Genomic DNA, 21,389 nt, shown 5'->3' with positions numbered 1-21,389 from the left:
ATGAGATGTGTGTTGCACACTTTTTTCAAAGCAAATGTTTTTGAATGGAAGTTTGGGTCATCAGAATTTGTTCCATGTTTAAGCTTTTTAAGTGTTGGATTGTTACGCATGCATAGGAAGTGAACGGTCATCCCGTTAGCGATTTAGAAGGCAAATTGCGAATTAAAAATGACATAGGATGTGGTTTTAACTTTTACGGCCCTAGTGATCATATCTGAAGACAAGTCTCTGCTTGCTTGTACGGGTGCATGGGGTTGCCGGGTTGCTTCAAAGAGATAGCCGTCTATAAAATGCTCCAAAGCCCATGGGAGTACGGGATGTGCTGCAATAGTCTTCAACAAATGTCCACGTTTCTTTAACTAGAAGCAATTTATTATTGTATATCATTTATTTTTTCTCAAAAACACCTGTCATGACCAATAAACACACCATCACTATCATACGGTACGTGGTGCGTGGCAATTTTTGCTTCACACTTGCATGTGAAATGTTTCAGATGGTAAGCGTGATTCAAAAGCATAAGAAATTAAAAATGACTTTTACTATCGTTCTTTCACACGGTCCAACTACTTTTGCCTACAATTAACCCCTAATCACCCTAGGAGCTATCGAGACCCTTTTATTCCTAATAGTCTTGAATGTACATATAACTCTTATATTTTTTTCTTCATTTATAAAGGATTTTTCATATATGTTCGGTCAAAAAATCGCAGGCGCAAACCAAAACACGAACAATGAGAACACGGAACAGATCATATATACGATGAAGAGAGGGGGGGCGGGGGCGAAAAAGACAGCTAGGAAAAAAATAAATTAGGCATGCAGACACGCCACCCACATTCCGTTTCTTCATTTCTTCTTCTTCCTACGCACCGCTTCAGTTCAGCTGCCCTAGTACAGATCCGATCGGACCTCGCTCCACCACTCGCCCCCACTCCGCCGCTCACCGACGACCCGATCCGCCATGCGGATCCGAAGGAATCCTTTGAAGATGCTAGGCTTGTCCTTCTGCGCCAATGCTCCACTGCAGCCTAAGGCGCTGAGGTGCCCGTGCTCCCACCACCCGCGCCCGTGCCTGCACCGCCGGCTTCACACGTCGACACCCACACCGCCCTGGTCCTGCCAGCAGCCGTGCCTACAGAGGTCTACTTGCTGAGCTGTGCATGAACTCTACACCCCACATGCTTAATCCTAAGGTCAGCCTCCGCACCCCTACTCCCCCTCCCTTCCCCGCTTGTGCTATCTCCAATGCGGTTTCTAGGTTTTTGCTGCTAGTTGGGATCTACTCGCGTATCTCCTACTACTGAAAAACTAAGCATTGGTCCTAACCTTTAGTACCGGTTGGTTTTTGACCTGACCTGCTACTAATATGAGCATTAGTACCGGGTCTAACGGCTAGTTCCCCAGAAGCCCCCCGTGACCCCCTTTAGTATCGGTTGGGGACCCATTAGTATCGGGTGGAGCCTCCACCCGGTACTAATGTGCCTGAGGGCCTTTAGTACCAGGTGGAGACTCCACCCGGTACTTATCGCACCTCGGTTCCACTCCCCTCCCCCTCCGTCTCTCCCTCTGCCACAGTCGTATCCTCCCTCACGCATCTCTCTCCCTTGACCACTGCCTCTCCCACCGGCCCTCTTCTCTCCCCCACCTCTCCCACTCTTGCCAGCCCTCTTCTCTCGCCGCCCTGCCCTCTTCTCTCCGCCGCCCCTTACTTCGGCCCTCCTTTCTCTCCGCTAGCCCTCCCTCAGCTTCCCCTCCTCTCCCTCTTCGCTCACTCCTCACTCGCGCGCAGCAGTGAGGAGCGGCGGTAAGGCGAGAGCAGTGGCAGCGCATGGGCGAGAGGAGCTGGATCCGGCGACGGTGGCTACGGGTGAGGAAGGTGGTGGGCGGCAGCGCAACGACAACGGTGACAACAGTGGCTCCGCGAGTACGCCGCCTCCCTCCCTCCCTCCCTGCCTCCCTCTCTCTCCCTCTCTCTCTCTCTCTCTCTCCGGGTCACGGCAGGGCTACGGCGGCGCGTGGCCGGGGCCTGCAGCGGAGGCCGACGGGTTGTGGGGGAGGCGCGGCAGCGGGATGCGGTTGGTATAAATAACTGGTACTAAAAGTCCCCCTTAGTACTGGTTATTTGACCTCTAGTACCGGGGTACCGAAGGCGCTTTCCCCAGCCCACGTCCGTTCCTTTTTTCTTTGCCATTTCGGTTTGGGCTGCCGTCGTGCCCGCGCATGTGCGTACGTGTAGGGTTCCGTTTGCCCATTCGACAGTGCTAGCTCTCACTGCAAAAGTCGCGTTCGAGGCCGGTGGTCGTGGTGTGCTCGGCTGGGGGAGGTAAGGAAATTTTTCTGTGCTTGATCATCTTCTGGCTGTTGGTTTGCTATATATGCATGCAGGAACTGAAGGATGGTCTCGTTGGCGACGCCTGGAGGGAACCCCGCGAGAACCCTGGGTTGGGTTCCAAGAACGTGAAGTTCGTGTTGCATCAGGAGGAGGTAGAGACTGAGGCTGAGGTGGAGGAGGAGGAGGAGATTTTCCTTTTGAAGAAGAAGAAAGTGGAGGACAATATTACGGAGCAGAAGCAGCAGCAGGTTAACCAGAAGCTGAAGCGAGATGGAAGTCAGCAGAAGAAGGGTTGTTCCAACAAGAATATGATAGCGAAGGTGATCAAGAAGGAGGTGGTCACTGCTCATAATAAGCCATTGAAGTGCAAGAAGACCGACGGCAGGAAATGGAGATGTGGCGAGGACGCCGCTGTGCCCCACACACTATGTGAGAAGCACTTGCACCAGAGCCGCTCGTGCTACAACTCCAGAAAGGAAGCGCATGGGGTCAGCTCTAATTCAGCTTCGCAGAAGGCGTCGGCCAGTTCCGACGAAGCAGATCCCTGGAAGGCCTCGTCTAGCTCCAAACGAGCTCGGACAAGTGCGCCGTCGTCCATCACCGGAGCAGCGTTGGCGAGTGATGCGCCGGCGAGCTCAAAAGCAGCGCCGCCGCCATCGCCCACGGGTGCGCGGCCAAGCTCCAAGCAGCCACGAAAGAGGAAGGTAGACGATTACTCGGGCGGAGCGTTCTACTACCCTGAACCGTTCGGCCCCTTCCGTGGAAAGCAACGTGGAAATTACAGCAGTTCCAACCGTGTGGAAGCTTCTATTGCCAGCGGCGTTGAAGATCCACACAAACACAAGTAGGTGGCAGCACATACAGGAGCTCCAGAGGAAGGTGGCTTCGCTTTCCTTAAGCAAACATGGGCTCGAAGGTGGCGACTGGCGAGGAAGCGCTTGAGAATATGGACACACTCGAGTCGTTGCATGCCCTAGTTGCCTTCGTCTTCCATGCGTTCGAGCACCGCGATTCTTCGCTAAAAAGACAGTCGTAAGTGACTTCCGTGTGCTTAGATTGTTAATCATTTTGTGCTTATCTTGCTTCGTAGCACATGCCTGTCGTCGGTTGTGTCGCGGTGTAGTCGTGTTATCCTTTGTATCTGTTGGAGTGGAGACATGCATCCGTTGTATTGTTTTGGATAAAGTTTTAATGTATACTACTATTCTTAGTCGAGCTGTGGGCATTTAGATCATACATCTTCTATTCTATGGATGTTTGGCCGGCCGGGAACCAGATAGCAGGTTGCATTGGTATTGACACGGGATCCTTTCAAATCTTAATAGTGTCCATATGCGAGCTATATGATGTGTACGCGCGTGATATATACAAGCTATTGCCAGGTGCATGTATTTGTGTGTAGTCCATATGCACGATAGTTGTATATATGGCCAACACTTTTACGCGGTCCAACCACTTTTACCTACAATTAACCCCTAATGACCCGAGGGTTATTGGATCCTTCAGTTCCTAATAGTCTTGCATGTACATACAACTCTTTTTTTTCTTTATTTATTAAGGATTTCTCTTATATGTTCGGTCAAAAAATCCAGAACACATAACATATCTTGTATACGGTGAGAAGAGAAAGAGAGGCAAAAAGAACAGCTAGTGGAAAAATCCTAGCCTAGATCTGCTCGGACCCCTCTCCAGCGCTCATTGGCTACCATAATCTACCATGTGGATCCGGAGTAATCTTTCGAGGATGCTGGGTTTGTGCTTTTGCGCCACCGCACAGACATAGCCTAAGGCACCACCGTAAGAGGCGCTTCTGCTCCCATCACCCACGCCTGCGCTGCCGTCTTCGCACATCAACGTCTCCACTGCCCACATCCTCCCAGCGGCCACGCCTTCGGAGGCCTGCTTGTAGAGCTATATGTGGACTCTACACCCCCATATGCTTAATCATGAGATCATCCTCCGCTCCTACTCCTCCTCCCTTCCCACTCTGCCTGTACTACCTCTGCCATGGTTACTGCAAGTTAGGAGATACCCGTATCTTTGGTGACTTGTGTTGTATCATTTTGGAGAAAGTTTTAATGCATATTACAATTTTTTAGTGAGATGTTTGCATTTCGGTTTATATGCCTTATATGGATGTTTGGAACCAGATAGCGGGTCGGTTTTGACATGGGATTCTTCCGTATGTTGTTAGTGTCCATACCATGTGCGAGTCCGTTTAGCGTCAAAATGTCGACGAACAAGCGGCACTAGCAGGTGTATGTGTTCATGTGCGTAGTCCATATACACGCAACAATTGTGTGCATGGAGAACACATATAAGTATTGCTAAAAAATAAACATCCGATTGTGTTGTATAGGCCGATAGTTTAGGGCTTCCAATTTAAAAAGTTCTTTGGCTCTTTTTATATATATGTTATCAAATTCAATCACTATTTGGTCATTTTATGGACGTCGAAGAGACGGCGGATACAATGAACCTGAATCCGCAGCGGTCAGATCAATTTTAACTAAGGCGCCACGTGCTAAGGAGCTGCTTCGTCATGTTCGCTTTAGGTTTCTCATCACGTACACTACCCGATATACGTAGGCACCAGGGCGTGGCCATCAACCACCGGCAAGCGCCGCCGCGCGCGGGGATACCGGCGGTGTGCGCCGGGAAGCGGGTGCTGCAGACGCCGATAGCTGTCTGAGGCACGCTAGGAGCCTGGGACGTGGGACGAGGGGGCATCGGCAAAGCAGAGCAAGTTGCTCGCTCTGCTCCGTGTTCTGCGTCGCGGCCGGCCGGGCAGTCGGTGCATATCGTCGACCGACTCCGTGGCCGCATGGCACTTGCGAAGTCCACGCGTGATCCGCCACATTCATCGAGCGACATGGAGAATGTTAGGGTCCCTTCCTCTGAACTGTACAAGAGCCAAACTGCGTCTCACGGAAGGAGGGTGATAGAGAGAAAAGGAGACCGGGTTTGAGCGAGGCGGCTGTGCAGGACGGATTATTCTCGTAATAAATTAAAAGATGAATGGGAGTAGTATATTTAACTGCAGATATCACACTCTAACTAGACATAGCCACAACTGGGACTCTCTAATCAGCACGCGCTAGGATGACCAAACTTAACATTTTAAAAAAAAATCCCGCAATTTTCCTTTTTGAACATTGTAAATTATATACATAACTTTAATCTTTAATGTATAACTTTGTACTAACAATTTTTATGAGATATAACGCATCTTTGATGGTATACAGAACTTATACGTACAACTTCTAAAAGGATAACATCAAACTTTCATTTTTAGTAATTTACATACAATTTATTCATATAACTTTTTTCTAACAATAAATCAACACTTATGTACAACTTATAAAAGAACATCATCGAACTTTCATTTTTAGTAATTTATAACTTATTATGCACACAATTTATATATATAGTTTTTTGCTAACAACAAGTCAAAAACTTATGTGATAATTTGCAGTACAACTTTCATGATACACAGAACTTATATAAATAACGCTTGCCACAACTTTGAAAATATTGTTGAACAATTTCATGCACAAAACTTACATGCAAACGATATTTACTTAAATACAAATGATATGAAAAAATTGAATAGGAAAAAATGGAAAATAAAAAAAATAACGACACACCCACGTGCGCAGCGTTGCGGTCCGCGCGTGGGGCAGCTGCAGCACCAGCGCCGCAGCGCCTGGGCGATGAGCCCCCGGCCGCTCGCTGCCTCGCCTCGCGCGCGAAGGCAGAATCAGCTTCGCGCAATCGCCATCCACCGAATAACTTGGAATCGAATTTTGGCAAACATTCTACCCATCCATCACGAGGTCTCAAGTATTAGGACCCAGTTCAAGGATACATGCAGAGAACGAAGCAAATAGACTGAAGCGTCACAAAAGATTGGAGGCAGAAAAGCTTGGACCAAAAATCATTGTCCTCAGCTGCAGATCCCAAAGAGCTGATAATCTTTTCAGCATTCTATCCTCAAGTACACAAGTCTGATAGGATTGAATTAAGAAAAAAACAGAGTGGGTTTCTCACGCAAAAACCTTCCTCTTCTTGTCGAAGACCCAATAAAGCAACATATTCATCATTGGCAACCATCACCATGATACTTGAAAAAATAAGTAGCTGTATCCACTTCAGTCATGAAGTTTAACTATGAACCAACTACACACTGGTATAGTCGCTACTCGCTAGTTGCTACTGTATTCACTTCAGTCATGAAATTAACTAGAGCCATCAGGATTTGAAGGCAAAAGTCATTTTAACCTAATACTGCTACCTAAAAACACAGTCATCGTTTATTTTGCGGATGTTTAACAAAGAAGCATACGGGCCAATAAGCATCCCATCTAGCTATTTCAACAACTCATTGCTTGAAATCCTGTATAAGAAGCCAAATGAAGAAGAAGCAACAGCAGATGTACCTTGCAAGCAGGAAATGTCACCCATAGTCCAAAAGTGTCAACTTTCTTTAGCTTGACAGACTTTTTTTTGGTAAAAAATGAAAGATTCAAAACCTTTTTCTTGCCAAAGAACAGCTGCACTTATGTACTGCTATGGCTCAACCATAGTTTTTGCTTTTGCAATCTAGTAGAAATCTATCAATGTGTTTAAAAAAAAAGAAATCTATCAATGCACTAAACTATTACATGTAATTATCTATCTGTAAAAAGTGGGATTGGTCACTAAAATCATACAGGATGCTCCTGACTATTCTATTCATAACACTACAGTATTTATGTTTGAGAACAAGTTCTTATTGTTTCCCTTTCAACGAACAAATTTGCTAGCTTGATAGTGGTTCAGGTAGCAAGAGCATAAAAGCAAATCCGAGTTAGCATGCATATCAGGTAAAAACCATAGCACCAGAGTTCAAAACTTAGTATCTTCTGCAATTTCTGAACTGATAATGTCACATAATCTATAGTGCTTCATCAATAGTTAGGTTGAAATCAACCCAAAAAAATATTTACGGTCCATGCATTCTTCTTGGAAAGCATATAAGCAGCACTCCAAAAATAGAAAGATGTGATATTTATTTTCATGGAGCTCGCATTGAAAATGGACATATCACATTACTTAATGTTTGAGCAGCTCTAAAGTTCATCAGGCATCCAGAAAAAGCAATGGCTTTGTGATTTAGCTTCATTTATATAACCACATGGTACAAAGTTGCAAACAACATCACAAATTTAAGGATATGAGATTGCATCTCCTAAGAGTATAAAGATGATGAGTTGAATGTAGCAGAAATCGTTTATATATATGACAGGTTGAGCAATCAAAATAGACTAACCTCAGATTGTACGTTGTACTTTGGTGCAAACATGTTAACCCAACTACCCAAGTAAATAAATAAGCATGGAATACTATGCTGAAACAAAATCATAAAAAATAAAAAAATAGCTTCTCATTTACAGCTCTAGGTCTCAAGATTCGATACAGCGCTGGTTGTAACCAGTGCGAATATTATCAACTAGCCTCCACAAATGTACACAGATAGTTTGAGATACTCAGGTTTCTAAGCTAAAGATTTTAGCATTTTCCTCAACAAAGAAACGACCAATCCCACTGTAAGTTGTCAGAACAGTTGCGCGAAGATCTCCTAGCAAATGAATAAAGACATCTACAGTAGCAAGCACAAACTTCACTACTATCCTAATTCTGTAGTATCAAGCAAGCTTTTACCTCTGAGGTTTGCACCTCCTCCTGTGCCGGGTGAAGTCTGAAACAAACTTATATATTTTGTTGCACCCAGGAGTCGTGCATTTATAAGGCTTCACCCCAGCATGGACCTTGAAATGCTCAGTCCGATCCCATGACCACTTGAAAGCCATACCACAACCATCCCATGGGCACTTGTAAGGCATATCATCATTGTGAACACTCTGGTGGCGTCTCAGGTACCTGTGGGATCTGAACTGTCTGCTGCATGACTTGACAGTGCACATGTTCTTCTTGTGAACAGAAAGCTCAGTTTTTGTCTTGAATGTCATCTGGCAATAATCAATATTACATTCAAATCTGTTTTTCTTCGTCTTTTTAACCTTGCTTGCAGCTGAATCATCCATAAGTTCCTTCTTTATGTCGGCAAGTTTAACATCTACGGATCCAGCATTGGACAAGACACTCTCACAGCGACCAGTTCTCTCCAGTGTCCCTTCCTCGCATACAACACCGTCTTCCAATTCAATATTTTCCATCTTTACCTTCAGCAACTCCAGCTTCCTCTTACCTCTCCGCCTAGCATAACAAATAATATCTGTTCTGCCTGAAGTACCGATGCTTCGAGCCACTATGTCAAATACATATGAAACTCTGGGTGTAACAGATCTATCATTTGGCATTCCTCCCTCAACAGTTGGACCTTTGGCTCCAACTGGACCATTGCTTGTGGAATTCACAGAACTGCCAACTTTTGCAGCATCACATCCAGAAGGTTGCACTGCACTTGCAACAGTCTCTCCAGCATTTCCAAGCTGCACGTTGCCTATGTTTGGATTACAACTATGCAGCTGTGACTTATCTAAAGCAGCAGTAGCATCTACATTGGAAGAAGCTCTGCTGGAATCTTCAGGTTCTGCAGCAGGTTTGCTAGCAATATAATCCTCCCCTGCAGATTCCAGTTTAGTGGTTTCATGCATGATAGAAGCTGCCCCTGTAACTTCTGGTCCATCGGCACCTTCAGTACTTAGGGAACCTGTCCTGAGCATGGTGACTGTAACTCCTGGATCAGTAACAGCTTTGCGAGAAGGCATCCCTGCAACTTCTGGTGCAATGCTTGTAACAGTGGCAGCTTTAGTCTCAGTAGAAACTTTATCTGTGACTTCTGGATCATGGACCGCTTCATTAGCAAATGGGGCATCCTTCAAAACGTCTAATTCAGTGGTCGATCCATTCACGAGAGAATCTCCCCCTGTAACCTCTGGCTTGGCGGCATCACTCATAAGAGAAAATTTACATTTAACTTCCTGTCCAATAGCAGCATCATTTACAACCAAAGGTCCAGGCTTGACTGCAGGCTCAGCACCAGCTTCACTAACCCCAGAAAAGCCCCTTGGTGCTCGCAGCCCCACAGAAGTTTTATTTACATTGCGTCCATGATCAGTCTTGCATTTCTTAACTGCAATAATTCGTGAAACACCAAAAAGAACACAAATTTGTGCGTTAGCAGTTGCCATGGTGTAAACCCCGCAAACACAGATGATACTTAGAAGGGAAATACATTGCAAACCTTCCGGAGAAGTCAGGTGTTGAGCTTGGCGGACGCGCCCATCGCCCCTGACATCGGATTCCGGCACCCAGCCGGCAATGTGCCCTTTGTGCTTGATGGCGTCCGGACCCTCCTGCGATTCCACCGGACACCCCCCCACTGTTACAACCCCCGCACGAAAGCAAAACAACCCCCTTCACGGCGAAGCGGCCCGAATAATGCAGCGATAGGGAACGGGGGAGAGGAGGGGGGATCGGCTTACCTGCGGGCCGGAGCGGTTGAGGTCGCAGAAGGCGCAGCAGTCGTCGGCGGCGGCGTGGAGCCATGACGCGGCAGGCGGCGGCGGCGGCGAGGAGGGGGCGGCGGTGGTGGCGCCGCCCGTGGAGGAGGAGGAGAGGAGGCGCGCGGCGTAGCGGCGGATGCGCATGGCGCTGGCCCGCCGCGCCGCAGGGGGGGAAGACGGCGGAGACGGTGGTCGGTGGTGGCGCGGTGGGGTAGGGAAGGCAGGCGCACGCGGAAGCGGACGCTGCGCGGAGGGGTTGGGGAATTTCGGCCGGGAGCTCTCGCCTCCTGGCCCTGTGTTGTGCCCTGGCCTGGCCCCTTGGGGGGAATTTTCTGGTAGCGAGGTGGCGTGGTGTGGCTTTCACCTCCCTTTTGTGCGGCTGCGTTCCCTGTGTTCTCCTTCGCTTCGGCTTCTCTTTACGCTCTCTAGCCAGCCTGTGTGTTGTGTTTAGACTAGTGTTAGGGCTTTCCTTTCTCGCATAATTCACTTTGGCATGGCAAAGCAGTGAAAAAATGTTACTAATCATGAAACAACTTACCTTTTCTTTACGAAAAATAGCAAGACAGTGAAAAAATGTTACTTACCTAATAATCATGAAACACTTAATTTTTTTCTTTGATTATCATGTGTCTAGATACCTTTGGAGAATAGTGCATATTTCTTTTGGCCTAGTACAGTCCGTGGTTGAATGGGATTGACAACAAGCACAAAAGACAACTTTTTGGTAGGCAGGTGCTTTTTGTTTGGACAGTATGGCTTAATGTTGTCTTTGATAAGAAAAATGTGTACTATGTTAGTATGTTATGCATGTACTCTGGATTAGATTTTAGGCTATTTTGCAACGAGGGCAGGAACATAGTCTGTTCATCTGTTGCACGTGTTGAGCATTGCAACAACATGGCAATCAAATAAGAGGATTCGCGCCTCCTAAGACTTGTCTCCCTTTTTATTATTTGGCTATAGTGGCAGAGGGCAATGTGTGCTAGCTGTTAAACTAGTGTGTAAGGAAAAGTTGAAATGATGGACGGCCATTTGCATCTAAAAAAAGCTATGCGATTGCACCTGGATCGCAAACCGAGCACTTCTTTCCTCTCCAAACTGGTTGTCCCGATCTTCATGGAAATAAATCTTTTTTTGAAACTTAAACATGGAAATAAATCTTAACCATTATATCCTGGAGTATATGGATCATAAATTGAATTCCACGGTGATCGCTGCAAATCAAGTTTATTCATGAACTCGCCATGGTTATTCAGCACGCGAAAACGCTAGTTATTTTCCCTTCATAGAACAATGGTCTATTTCTTGATCATTTATCACACTCGCTCATACAAGGAGGTAATGAAATACGATGGAAAAATGAGTGCAGAAAAAATCAATAAGAAAATAGCAGATTCTATGCTAATTGCCAGCCTATAGTACATGGATTAGCTGTAAAGGTCATCCTCGGCGTCAGCGTCGGCCGTCGCAGCAGCCTCCGCAGCCTGGGGCTGCTTGGAGAAGCGGAACTCGCTACCGAATCCCCGCGACTGTTGCAACGTCTGCGCGAACGCCTGGTACTTGCGGACGTCCGCATCGCTGACGCTCCTCCGCGCGAACCTCATCGACTCCTCAAAGTGGACGGCCTTGATCTGCGCCGGCTCCTCGTCCTCGGCGCCGTCCACCGCCATGTCCTCCGGCCTGGCCTGCCTCTCCCGCTCGATCTCCTTCTCGATGTCCTCGCGGATGGCGTACTTGCACGCCCTCTGGCAAATCTCCGTGATGTCGGCGCCGCTGAAGCCCGCCGTGAACTTGGCCAGCGCGCCGAGGTCGACGTCCTTGGCGACGGGGGACTTCCTCAGGCACGCCTTGAATATCTGGTGCCGCGATGCCTCGTCCGGCAGCGGGATGTAGATGAGCTGGTCGAGGCGGCCGGGGCGGAGCAGCGCCGGGTCGATGATGTCCGGCCGGTTGGTGGCGCCGATGACGAACACCGTCTTCTTGGCGTTCATGCCGTCCATCTCCGTGAGCATCTGGTTGAGGACCCTGTCCCCGGCGCCGCCGGCGTCGCCCACGCTGCCGCCCCTCTGTGTCGCTATCGAGTCGAGCTCGTCGAAGAAGAGGACGCACGGCGCGGACTGGCGCGCCTTGTCGAAGATCTCGCGCACGTTGGCCTCGCTCTCGCCGAACCACTTGGTCAGCAGCTCGGGGCCCTTGACGCTGATGAAGTTGGCCTGGCACTCGTTGGCGATCGCCTTGGCCAGCAGCGTCTTGCCGCAGCCGGGGGGCCCGTAGAAGAGCACGCCCTTGGAAGGGGACATGCCGAACATCTCGAACTTGTCCGGGTGCTCCACGGGGTACTGCACGGTCTCTTGAAGCTCCCGCTTGACGCCCTCGAGGCCGCCAATGTCCGCCCAGCTGACGTTGGGCACCTCGACCATGGTCTCGCGTAGAGCCGACGGGTTGGTGCCGGCGAGGGCAGTCTTGAGGTGGTCGTTGGTGATGGCCATCGAATTGAGAATCTCCGCGTCGATCGTCTCGTCGTCGAGGTCGATCACGTCCATCTTCTCCCTGATGCACTGCAGGGCGGCCTCGGTGCACAGGGCGGCGAGGTCGGCGCCGACGTAGCCGTGCGTGTCCTTGGCGACGACCTCGAGGTCGACGTTCTCGGTGAGCTTCATGTTCCTGGTGTGGATGCGCAGCACCTCAAGGCGGCCGACCTCGTCCGGCACGCCGATGTCGATCTCGCGGTCGAACCTGCCGAACCGCCTGAGGGCGGGGTCGATGCTGTTGGGGCGGTTGGTGGCGCCCATGACGATGACGTGCGCCCGCGCCTTGAGGCCGTCCATGAGCGTCAGCAGCTGGGAGACGATGCGTCTCTCGACCTCGCCGTGGGTCTTGTCCCTGTTGGGCGCGATGGAGTCGATCTCGTCGATGAAGACGATGGACGGAGCGTTCTTCTCGGCCTCCTCGAACGCCTTCCTGAGGTTGCTCTCGCTCTCGCCGGCCATCTTGGACATGATCTCGGGACCGTTTATGCAGAAGAAGAAGGCCCCGGTCTCGTTCGCCACCACACGGGCGATCAAGGTCTTGCCGGAGCCGGGCGGGCCGTAGAGAAGGATGCCCTTGGGAGGCTTGACGCCGATCGACTTGAACAGCTGCGGGTGACGAAGTGGCAGCTCGACCAGCTCCCTGATCTGCGCCAGCTGCTTCCGCATCCCGCCGACGTCATCGTAGCCGACGTCGTCGAGCCTCTCCTCGTCCTCGCGCTTGACGGGCTCGCCCTCGCAGACGATCTCGGTGTTGTTCGCGACGATGCAGTACTCGGCGGCGGGCTTGATGTCGACGACCTTAAAGTCGACGCTCCTCATGCCGCCGCGCACGAGGAAGAGGTCGCCCTTGCGGACGGGGCGGTACGCGTCGTCGAAGTAGGGCTTGAGGTAGGCCTGGACGAGGTCCCCCGTGATGCCCTCGACGGTATCGTCGAGGGGGAGGACGTGGACGGCCGCCCCGTACCTGGCGTCATGGCACTGGTGCACGGACACGACGTCGGCGAGGCGCACCCGGAGGTTGGAGCGGACCACCTTGTTGATCCTAATCTTGTTCTCGCCGCACTCCTCGTCCGGCACGGCCATGCAGATCGTGTCGCGGCGGCGCTTCCCCTTGAGCAGGATGATGTCGCCGGAGAAGATGGAGAGCTCCTCCATGGTTGCAGGGTGGAGGTTGCAGACGGAGTTTTCGTCGGTGGTGGCCTCCTCTACCACCAGCCGGTTCGCGGCTCTCTTCTTCGTAGCGGTAGGAGTAGGACAGGACGACGCGGCGGCTGCGTCGTCGGCCATGGTGTTGTGTTAGCGAGACAGGCTTTTGTTTCTCGACGCTGCACGCTCTCTTTTGTCAAGCGCGCGCCTCTCGAATCCTTCGATTCTGGCTGCGTTTGGTAGGGAGGGCTGGGGGCTCGGGGCTTTTTATTGCGGCTGGGCCTCCGTTGGCAAGCCGACTCGGAAAGGAAGAGAGAGTAGTAGATCGGGAGACGGCTGGACCGGAGGAGAGGAGATCAAAGACGTTCTCGGACACGGCTGGGCCTCCGTTATGCAATGGAATCTCCGACTGCGTCGGCGTCACACATCGCCCGCGGGCCCCGGGCCAGACTGGCCGATTATTTCCAGGAGAGCCCCACCGCCGAGCCTGACCCGCTCGAGAGCGAACCACACCCCCCCCCCCCCACCCGGGCGTCGCCATCGACCCCGCGGCCAGCCAATGGAGCGCCTCAGATTCTCTTCTGTATATTTCTTCGTGTACGTAATTTAGATTTCTTTTTTTCCTTATTAGATTCATTTTCGTTCTCTATTTCCTTTTCTATTTTTACTTTTCTCTTTTATTTTTTTAAAATATTATATATATTTTTCTCAGTATGTACATTCAAGATCATTACTTAGCTTGGAGTGTAAAATTATGTGTTTAATAGACTCATTCATTCGTGACACCGACTCATTTATTCCCTTTTTATGATTGAACTGGTCATCCATATAGACTCGTGGATTAAAATAGTGTTATATGTCCATAATGTATTTATCCCAAGTGTACAAATTTATATTTGGTAAGTCCATATAATTTATTCTAGGTGTATATATACTTGCTCTATGAGTTCTGGCAATTTGTTCGAGGTATATAGATCTTTTGTTCTGTGAATTCATATAATATTTCAATGTTTACTACTATTTTAGTTCGTATAATTTGTTTCGGGTGTATTTATTTTTGTTCCATGAGATTATATAAATTGTTTGATTCGTATAAAATTTTAGTTCGTATAATTTGTTCTAGCTGTATGATTTTAAAAGAATCTTCTAACTTGACATTCATATTCTACTATCACAGGTCCTAAATGATCTAGTGTTAAGAAACCAAAGTGCATTCATAAGAAAGAAAAGCATGCATGACAACTTCTTGTACACCCAAAACCTGATCAGAGAGCTACACAAACAAAGAAGGCTGACTTTGTTCCTAAAGCTTGACATTGCAAAGGCTTTTGACATAGTAAAATGGGATTATCCGATGGAGTTTATGGAACAGATGGGGTTTGGGAGCAGATGGAGGGAATGGGCCTCTATCCTACTGCATACAGCAACTTCAACTGTGCTAGTAAATGGGTCTTAAACTAGAAAATTCAGGCATCGAACAGGCCTTCGGCAGGGAGATCCATTGTCTCCTATGTTGTTTATCCTAGCATTACAGCCACGGCAAAGGCTGTTAACAATTCCTGAAAATGAGTCCACCTTGTCACCAATCCAAGGAAGAACAGCAAAACTCAGAATAAGCTTATATGCAGATGATGCAGTTGTGTTTGTCAACCCAGTTACAGAGGAAATTGAGATGATAAGAATAATCTTTGATGCATTTGGTAGAGTATCAAGACTGAAAATAAATTTGGACAAAAGTGCTACACATCCCATCAAATGTGAGGGACTTGAGATCAGCTCTATTATGGAAAGGATGCCATGCCAAATTAAAACCTTCCCATGCAAATACCTGGATTTGCCTCCGAGCCTCAGAAAATTAACAAGGATTGAAATTCAACCACTCATTGATAAAGTAGCAGCAAAACTCTCTTGCATGGAAGGGAAAGTGCCTTAAAAAAGCTGGCAGGCTCACACTGGTCAGGTCTGTGCTAACTTCAATGCCAATCTATTTCATCACAACTTTTGCACTAAAGAAATGGATATTGAAGAAAATAGATAAAATCATAAGAAATTTCTTATGGAAAGGGTCAGAGCAAGCAAGTGAAGGACATTGTTTAGTAAAATGGCAGAAAACTACAATGCCAAAGAACCTAGGTGGATTGGGCATCCTTGAACTTGGAGCATTCGGTAGAGCCCTTCGGCTTAGATGGTTGTGGTTTGAGTGGACTGATATTGATAGCCTTGGGTAGGATTTAAAACTTCATGTGATGAAGTGGACAAGCAGCTATTTAGAGCAAGCACGGTGGTTAATGGTAACAAGGCTAGGTTCTAGCAATGCTCCTGGATTAATGGTAGGGCTCCTCGAGATATAGCTCCACCATTATACAAACTGGCATGGCGAAAGAACAGAACAGTTCGGGATGATATGATTGATCATAATTGGACTAGAGGTTTATGAAGAATGCAAATAATGGAGGAAATGGCAGAATTCATAACCCTTTGGGAGTTGGTGCATGACGTGCAATTCAATGAGGACGAGGACCAAATCGAATGGAAATGGATGGCAAGTGGCTCATACACTTTAAAATCTGCTTATGAGGCACAATTCAGAGGATCGTTTACTACTTTTGAAGCAAGCGACATTTGGAGGGCCTACACTGAAGCTAAGCACAAGTTCTTTGCATAGCTGCTAATTCAGAGCAAGACCCTAATAGCTGATAAGATGATAGCTAGAAACTGGGACTGTCACATAATTTTCCCTTTGTGTGATCAGGAAAATGAAACAGCTGTCCACCTATGTCTGAAATGCTGTTATGCCAAAGAAACCTGGGTGCTAGTAAGCATCTAGTCGGGAGGAACTATCTGCATGCCTGCAATTGATGAGGATGAAATGGAAACATGGTGGACACGATCACTAGAGCCTTTCAGCAAGAAGCAAAGAAGATCAGTGGCTGCATACTTGATCATGACAAACATGAAATATATGGAAGGAACGTAATCGTCAAGTTTTTGAAGGAAAATCTCTAAGGCCAATACAAGTGTTTGACTTGATTCAAGAGGAGGTGACAATGCATCAGTGAGCGCGTGGTTCCCCCGAGTTGGGGTAGTGTATCTTATTTTCTTATGAGTTATCTTAGAGAACTTATCCATTTATGTAATATCGAACTACATGTGACTTTGAACTTTTATCTCCTTAAATGAAGTAGCAGTGCTCTTGCTTTGTTTCAAAAAAAATTCTACTACCTTATCTTACACAATCAAATTTTCAATCTTTTATTTACTATACATCTATTTTATTTGTATCATGCAATCTTCATGATGTTTAGTATTTCATTCGCTGTTTATAATCATTTGTTCACCCTGTTAACTTTTTTTCATATTAGACAATTATTTGTTCTGGTTATTCAAGTATTTGTTCGCTGTAATCAAATTTAATATTTCATATTTAAAAAATATATTTTTAAAAAATCATCCAAATATAGTCAGAGTGTGATCTTGTTTTAAAGATCTTATCGTAAAAAATAGTGGTGCAATCGAAATTTAATTTCGATGCTCAGTTTATGATTTATTATTTTTTAAATTTCAAAACTGCACGCATGTGGATGATATTATCAATATTGTCTTTGTTCGCATGCATACAAAATCTTTTCTTTTTTGCCATAGGTGCATATGCGCTCTATTCTTGAAGGGACAAGTGGCGAATTCGCCTTCGAGTAGCCACACCAAAGAGAGGGATCGGAGGGAGACGCGAACGGAAGAAGTCCGATCGGGGATAGGGGAGACGGGAGAGGAGAGATCGGAGACGGCTTGGTGGAAGCGGTTATGCATCGCAAAAAAAAAAAAAAAATCGGAAGCGACCAAGCGGTCATACACGGCTTGGTGGGTTGGTTGGTTTGCTGGGAGGGTCGAAAAGAAACAATAACGGCCCAGCAACAGTCCACACGAGCTCATACGTTGTGTGATGAGACTATTGGGCTCAAGATTATACAGCCCATTGTGTGCTGGGGCCTTGCAGAAGTACGGTTTGTCAGACCATACAAACGCAACTTGCCCGTAGTATGTTTTTTTCTCTCTCGAAATTTACAGCACAACAGTATCTCCCTATTTATCTGGCGCGAACCACTGCAGGCTGCCAGAGATGGCGCGAAAGCAGTCACATCGCCTCGTCGGACTGCACTGTTGACTCCACTCTCATCGACGGCGAAGCTTGGCATCTGGCGTCGGCAAGCAGTCGACACGAATACACGAGTGAACTGCTGTGTTGTTAACTGCCGACGTGCATGCCTAATAGTCAGCCTATGGTGACAGCAATGATATCCAAGTCCACCGTCTCTTGACTCATAAGGCAACGGTGTTCCTCGGAGGGAACAGAATAATGAAATCAATAGGATATGACGTGTGCAAGACTAGTGAATCCCATTATAACATCTCCAGAATTCAGAGATATGAATTGCTCGAATCTGAATGCTCAGAATGCTCGCACCAACATGGCTCATCAGCAGAATTTAGCATGCACATACTGTACCAGGATGAGAAATTAGAATTTAGCATGTAGAAACTATACCAGGATGAGAAATTGGAGTTGCTGAACATAAATGTTAGCCAGATCAAAATATTTAGGATATTCAAAGGCAGTTTTTCCTGAATGCAACTTGAGATGATGGACGTCAAAGCACATGTGGAGATTCTTTTCTTCACAAGGAGTAATGTCTAAGTTCCTGGAATTTCAACTAATTCATTTGTATCCCATGGAAGTGAGAATATAATTACATGTCACACACGTGACACACCCCAACGATTGAACAATTCATATTGGTAAAGCATCATGTTAATTGTGTAAAATCTGGATAACTGTGTGCATGGTGGGAGAAAATACAGTCTGATAATGCAAATAATATCGCCTAGTATACCAGACAGAATCTAGGACATGAGAGGTACTTCAGAGGAGAAGGCCAACACAACCCTATTCTTAGATGAATACAAAATTGTTGCGATCAGATGGAGTGCATTGTCTTAGAAGAAACAGTTTCACCATACTTTCATACCCCAGAGGCTTAAGCTATTAAGCTAACAAAACCTGAAGAACTTCAGAATAAACCCTGAGAGACCAAAATGTTATAGCATCCTGGAACATAATTGCTAGGAGATCTTGCTACTGATACAACAGTTTTTAACCTTTGACAAACGGTATGGTTCTTCCAGCATATTACAATTGACTAAGCCAGTTTATCATTGCTTTGAATATCCACCTGTCTTCAATGCAGAACATTGTCATTGCCAGTCCACCATTTAACAAGCAGAGACTATCAACGGTAACCTTATACTTTTACCCTGGTCCTCGTCTTATTGACCTTTCCATCCGATCTCACCCCCTTGCTCTTCTTATCTTCTAGTCCATCCACAAGGACTTCACCATCATCTCCTCCACACATCACGCTCTTCTTTTTCTTCTTCCCCTCCTCAATCTTACCCTTCTTGCTCTTCTTAATGTCTATACTTGCTTCTTCCATCTCACTTTCAAAGTCACGCTTGCCCTTCACTTTACCCTTCCTGCCAACCTTCCGCCCCTCATCAACAGGAATGACAATACTCTTCCTCCTCTTTTTCTTGATCTCTGCCTGGACTTCTTCCTGCATCACAATCTGCTCCTTCTTGTTCCTCTTCCTCTTGCCACTCTCCTCACTGGCAACTCCTGCTCCATCATTGGCATCAGCATACCTCAATGTCCTTTTCTTCTTGTCAATCTTCTTCCCAAGAGTCTCCACTTCTGCAGCATCAATGACCTCACCAGAACCAAGTTCCCCCTCCAATCTCGCTACAGGCACCTCAATCTTCATACCCAACTCCGGCACAATCTGGTAAATTGGCAGCGCAACTGAATCCACAGCCTTCAGATGCAGTGCCCTTACGTTGGCCCACATCTTTGGCACCCTTTCCACAGCCGCCACCACTGCGGCCATCACATTCTCCACGATCTCCTCTTCCTCCATGTCCAGCCTCCCCACCTTGATCCCCGAGCAGGTCCCTGACCGCAGGTACAGAAAAGCGGAGCCGAGCACCTTGCGGACCTGCTCCGGCCACCCGACGCGGGTGAAATCGACTCCGATCGGAGCCTTCTTGGTGGAGTAGAAAGCCTTCCCGAGAACGCGCGGCAGCAGCGGGAGGATGGCGCGGTCGGCGATGAAGAGGTCGTGGGAGGCCGCGAGGCGGCGCCGCGACTCGTACGGGCGGTAATCTGTGCGGAGCGTGGAGAGCGGGATGACCTCTGAGACGGGGAGGCGGTGGAGCGACTTGGACGCATCGAGGAGGCCGGAGGCGGACGGGGACCGCGAGTTGGGGCGGTCGTCGGATATGAAGCAGACGGAGGCGCCGTCGTGCGCGACGACGGGGTGCGGCAGCGGGAGCAGGCGTGGCCTGGTCGTGGGCGACGCGGGGACGCGGCGGAGGGAGAGCTGGAGGACGACGAGGTCGTCGCGCTCGTCGGCGAGGAGATTCGGGGTTCCCTCCGCGGCGCGCTTCTTCATCCACTTGGTCAGGGAGGCGACGGCGCCGGCCACCGTCTCGCGGGGCACCGGGTGTGGCAGCTGCGGCGGCGGCGGCGACATGGTGGCGGCGCGAGAAGTGAGAAAAGGGATTTAGGGCTTTGATGATGCGCGATGGGAAGTGGGCCCTTCAAAACGTGGTAAGGGATTGCTCCCGATATTTAACTATTTGCTATTCTTACCAGCGTCACTTCTCTAATTACATATTTACCATTCGACCGTATATGAACGAAGCAACGTAATTGTCACTTTCGCTGATGTGGCGAGCCAAGTCATCAAGCCAGCGTGGATGAGCGATGCCAATGACCACGGTGTCCCTGCCTTTATCTGCGCAGCACTGGTTTCCCCTTCTCATCCCCTCTCCTCGTCTCCCTGACAGTGGGACCCACCTGTCATCTACCTCCAGCCACAAAGACTAGTCCCAACCCCAACAGCAAAACTCCCCCATTCGCTCAATCCCCATGTCGGTTCTCGTCGGTGAGGTAGGGAGATCACCGGCGCCGGAGACCTTACGGCGCCAGACTCCGAGGCAACCTCGGCCATGGTGTGGAGCGTCACGCTGGCCTCGCAGTTGAGGACAGTAAGTCCCGCGAGCAGGGCTGAGAGCCGCCAGCAGAAAACTCAAGGCAGCCGCCTAATGCAAGCTGTGGATGTTGATGCCGTCGGCGTGCTCCTACACGATGTACTGCTGCTAGCATCTTCTACGGATTTGGCCATGTTCTTGTAATTTATTCAGCTTGCTTTGGATGAATATGCGTCCGTCCAATCAAAAGTTGCAGGGGAAGAAAAAAAAATGGACCCAAGATCCACTCGCGTGCGGTTGAGAACCGAGGCCGGCAGCGGGAGGAGCGAGGCCTGCAGGTGGGCGGCGGGCAGTGGAGACAGCGCGCGGGGGGCCAGGCTGGAGGGCGGTGACGGCAGCGGACGCGGACGCGCGGGGGCCGACCGGAGCGCGGCGGGCGAGGATGCGTGGGGCTGGCCGGAGCGCAGCGGGTGAGGGCGCGCGGGGGCCGTGCTGGAGCGCAGCAGCGGCGGACGCACGTGAGGCTGTAGAGAGAGGTTGAAGATAACCCGCACGACAGTGGCAGGAGAGATGTAAAGGGATAGCTAATGTGAGCAAAAGCAGGGGTATCACAGTCATTTAGCATGCTTAATCCACGCTGGCTCGATGCGTTGTCTTGCCACGTGGGGCAAAAGTGGCATTTTTTGCATCGTTCGTAGAAGGATGAAAAACATGTAGGTGCCATTCTATGGATCGGCAAGGATGGCAATGCATTTGGGCCAAATTGGACTTCCGCCGCAAAAAATCGAGTAAACTCCAAGTCTTCAAGAGGCCCATGAACTT

General features: G+C 48.6%; 2 protein-coding genes across 3 annotated transcripts; both read right to left on the bottom strand.

The window, feature by feature from the left end:
- Positions 1 to 7,738: 7,738 nt before the first annotated feature.
- Positions 7,739 to 10,175, bottom strand: LOC101759068 (zinc finger protein GLI1). Of its 2 annotated transcripts, none has more exons than XM_004985639.3 (3): positions 9,826 to 10,175; positions 9,576 to 9,696; positions 7,739 to 9,473 (listed from the first exon to the last, which is right to left on the bottom strand). In XM_004985639.3, exons 1-3 carry the CDS (start codon positions 9,988 to 9,990, stop codon positions 8,035 to 8,037), a joined length of 1,725 nt encoding a protein of 574 aa, XP_004985696.1. In that variant the 5' UTR covers positions 9,991 to 10,175; the 3' UTR covers positions 7,739 to 8,034. The 2 variants fall into 2 exon arrangements, with proteins under 2 accessions (XP_004985696.1, XP_004985697.1); XM_004985640.3 differs by having other exon boundaries at positions 9,585 to 9,696.
- A 1,030-nt stretch (positions 10,176 to 11,205) lies between these two features.
- Positions 11,206 to 21,313, bottom strand: LOC101756101 (cell division cycle protein 48 homolog). The gene is made up of 2 exons (XM_022822850.1): positions 19,442 to 21,313; positions 11,206 to 13,610 (listed from the first exon to the last, which is right to left on the bottom strand). Exons 1-2 carry the CDS (start codon positions 20,105 to 20,107, stop codon positions 11,274 to 11,276), a joined length of 3,003 nt encoding a protein of 1,000 aa, XP_022678585.1. The 5' UTR covers positions 20,108 to 21,313; the 3' UTR covers positions 11,206 to 11,273.
- Between the last annotated feature and the right edge of the window lie 76 nt (positions 21,314 to 21,389).

This window comes from Setaria italica, chromosome IX, assembly GCF_000263155.2.
Source record: "Setaria italica strain Yugu1 chromosome IX, Setaria_italica_v2.0, whole genome shotgun sequence".
Lineage (NCBI taxonomy): Eukaryota > Viridiplantae > Streptophyta > Magnoliopsida > Poales > Poaceae > Setaria > Setaria italica.
The sequence above is the reverse complement of the archived record's forward strand: the minus strand, read 5'-3'. Positions and strand labels throughout refer to the sequence as shown.

Excerpts from the sequence above, each read along its gene's own strand:
- LOC101759068 (XM_004985639.3), bottom strand. The coding sequence starts at position 9,990 with ATGCGCATCCGCCGCTACGCCGCGCGCCTCCTCTCCTCCTCCTCCACG. Across the intron at positions 9,697-9,825 it reads TCAACCGCTCCGGCCCGCAG|GAGGGTCCGGACGCCATCAA; the intron begins GTAAGCCGATCC and ends GTGGAATCGCAG. Across the intron at positions 9,474-9,575 it reads TTCTCCGGAAGGTTTGCAAT|TTAAGAAATGCAAGACTGAT; the intron begins GTATTTCCCTTC and ends GAATTATTGCAG.
- LOC101756101 (XM_022822850.1), bottom strand. The coding sequence starts at position 20,107 with ATGTCGCCGCCGCCGCCGCAGCTGCCACACCCGGTGCCCCGCGAGACG. Across the intron at positions 13,611-19,441 it reads TGGCCGCAGTGGTGGCGGCT|AAGAGAGCCGCGAACCGGCT; the intron begins GTGGAAAGGGTG and ends ACCGCTACGAAG.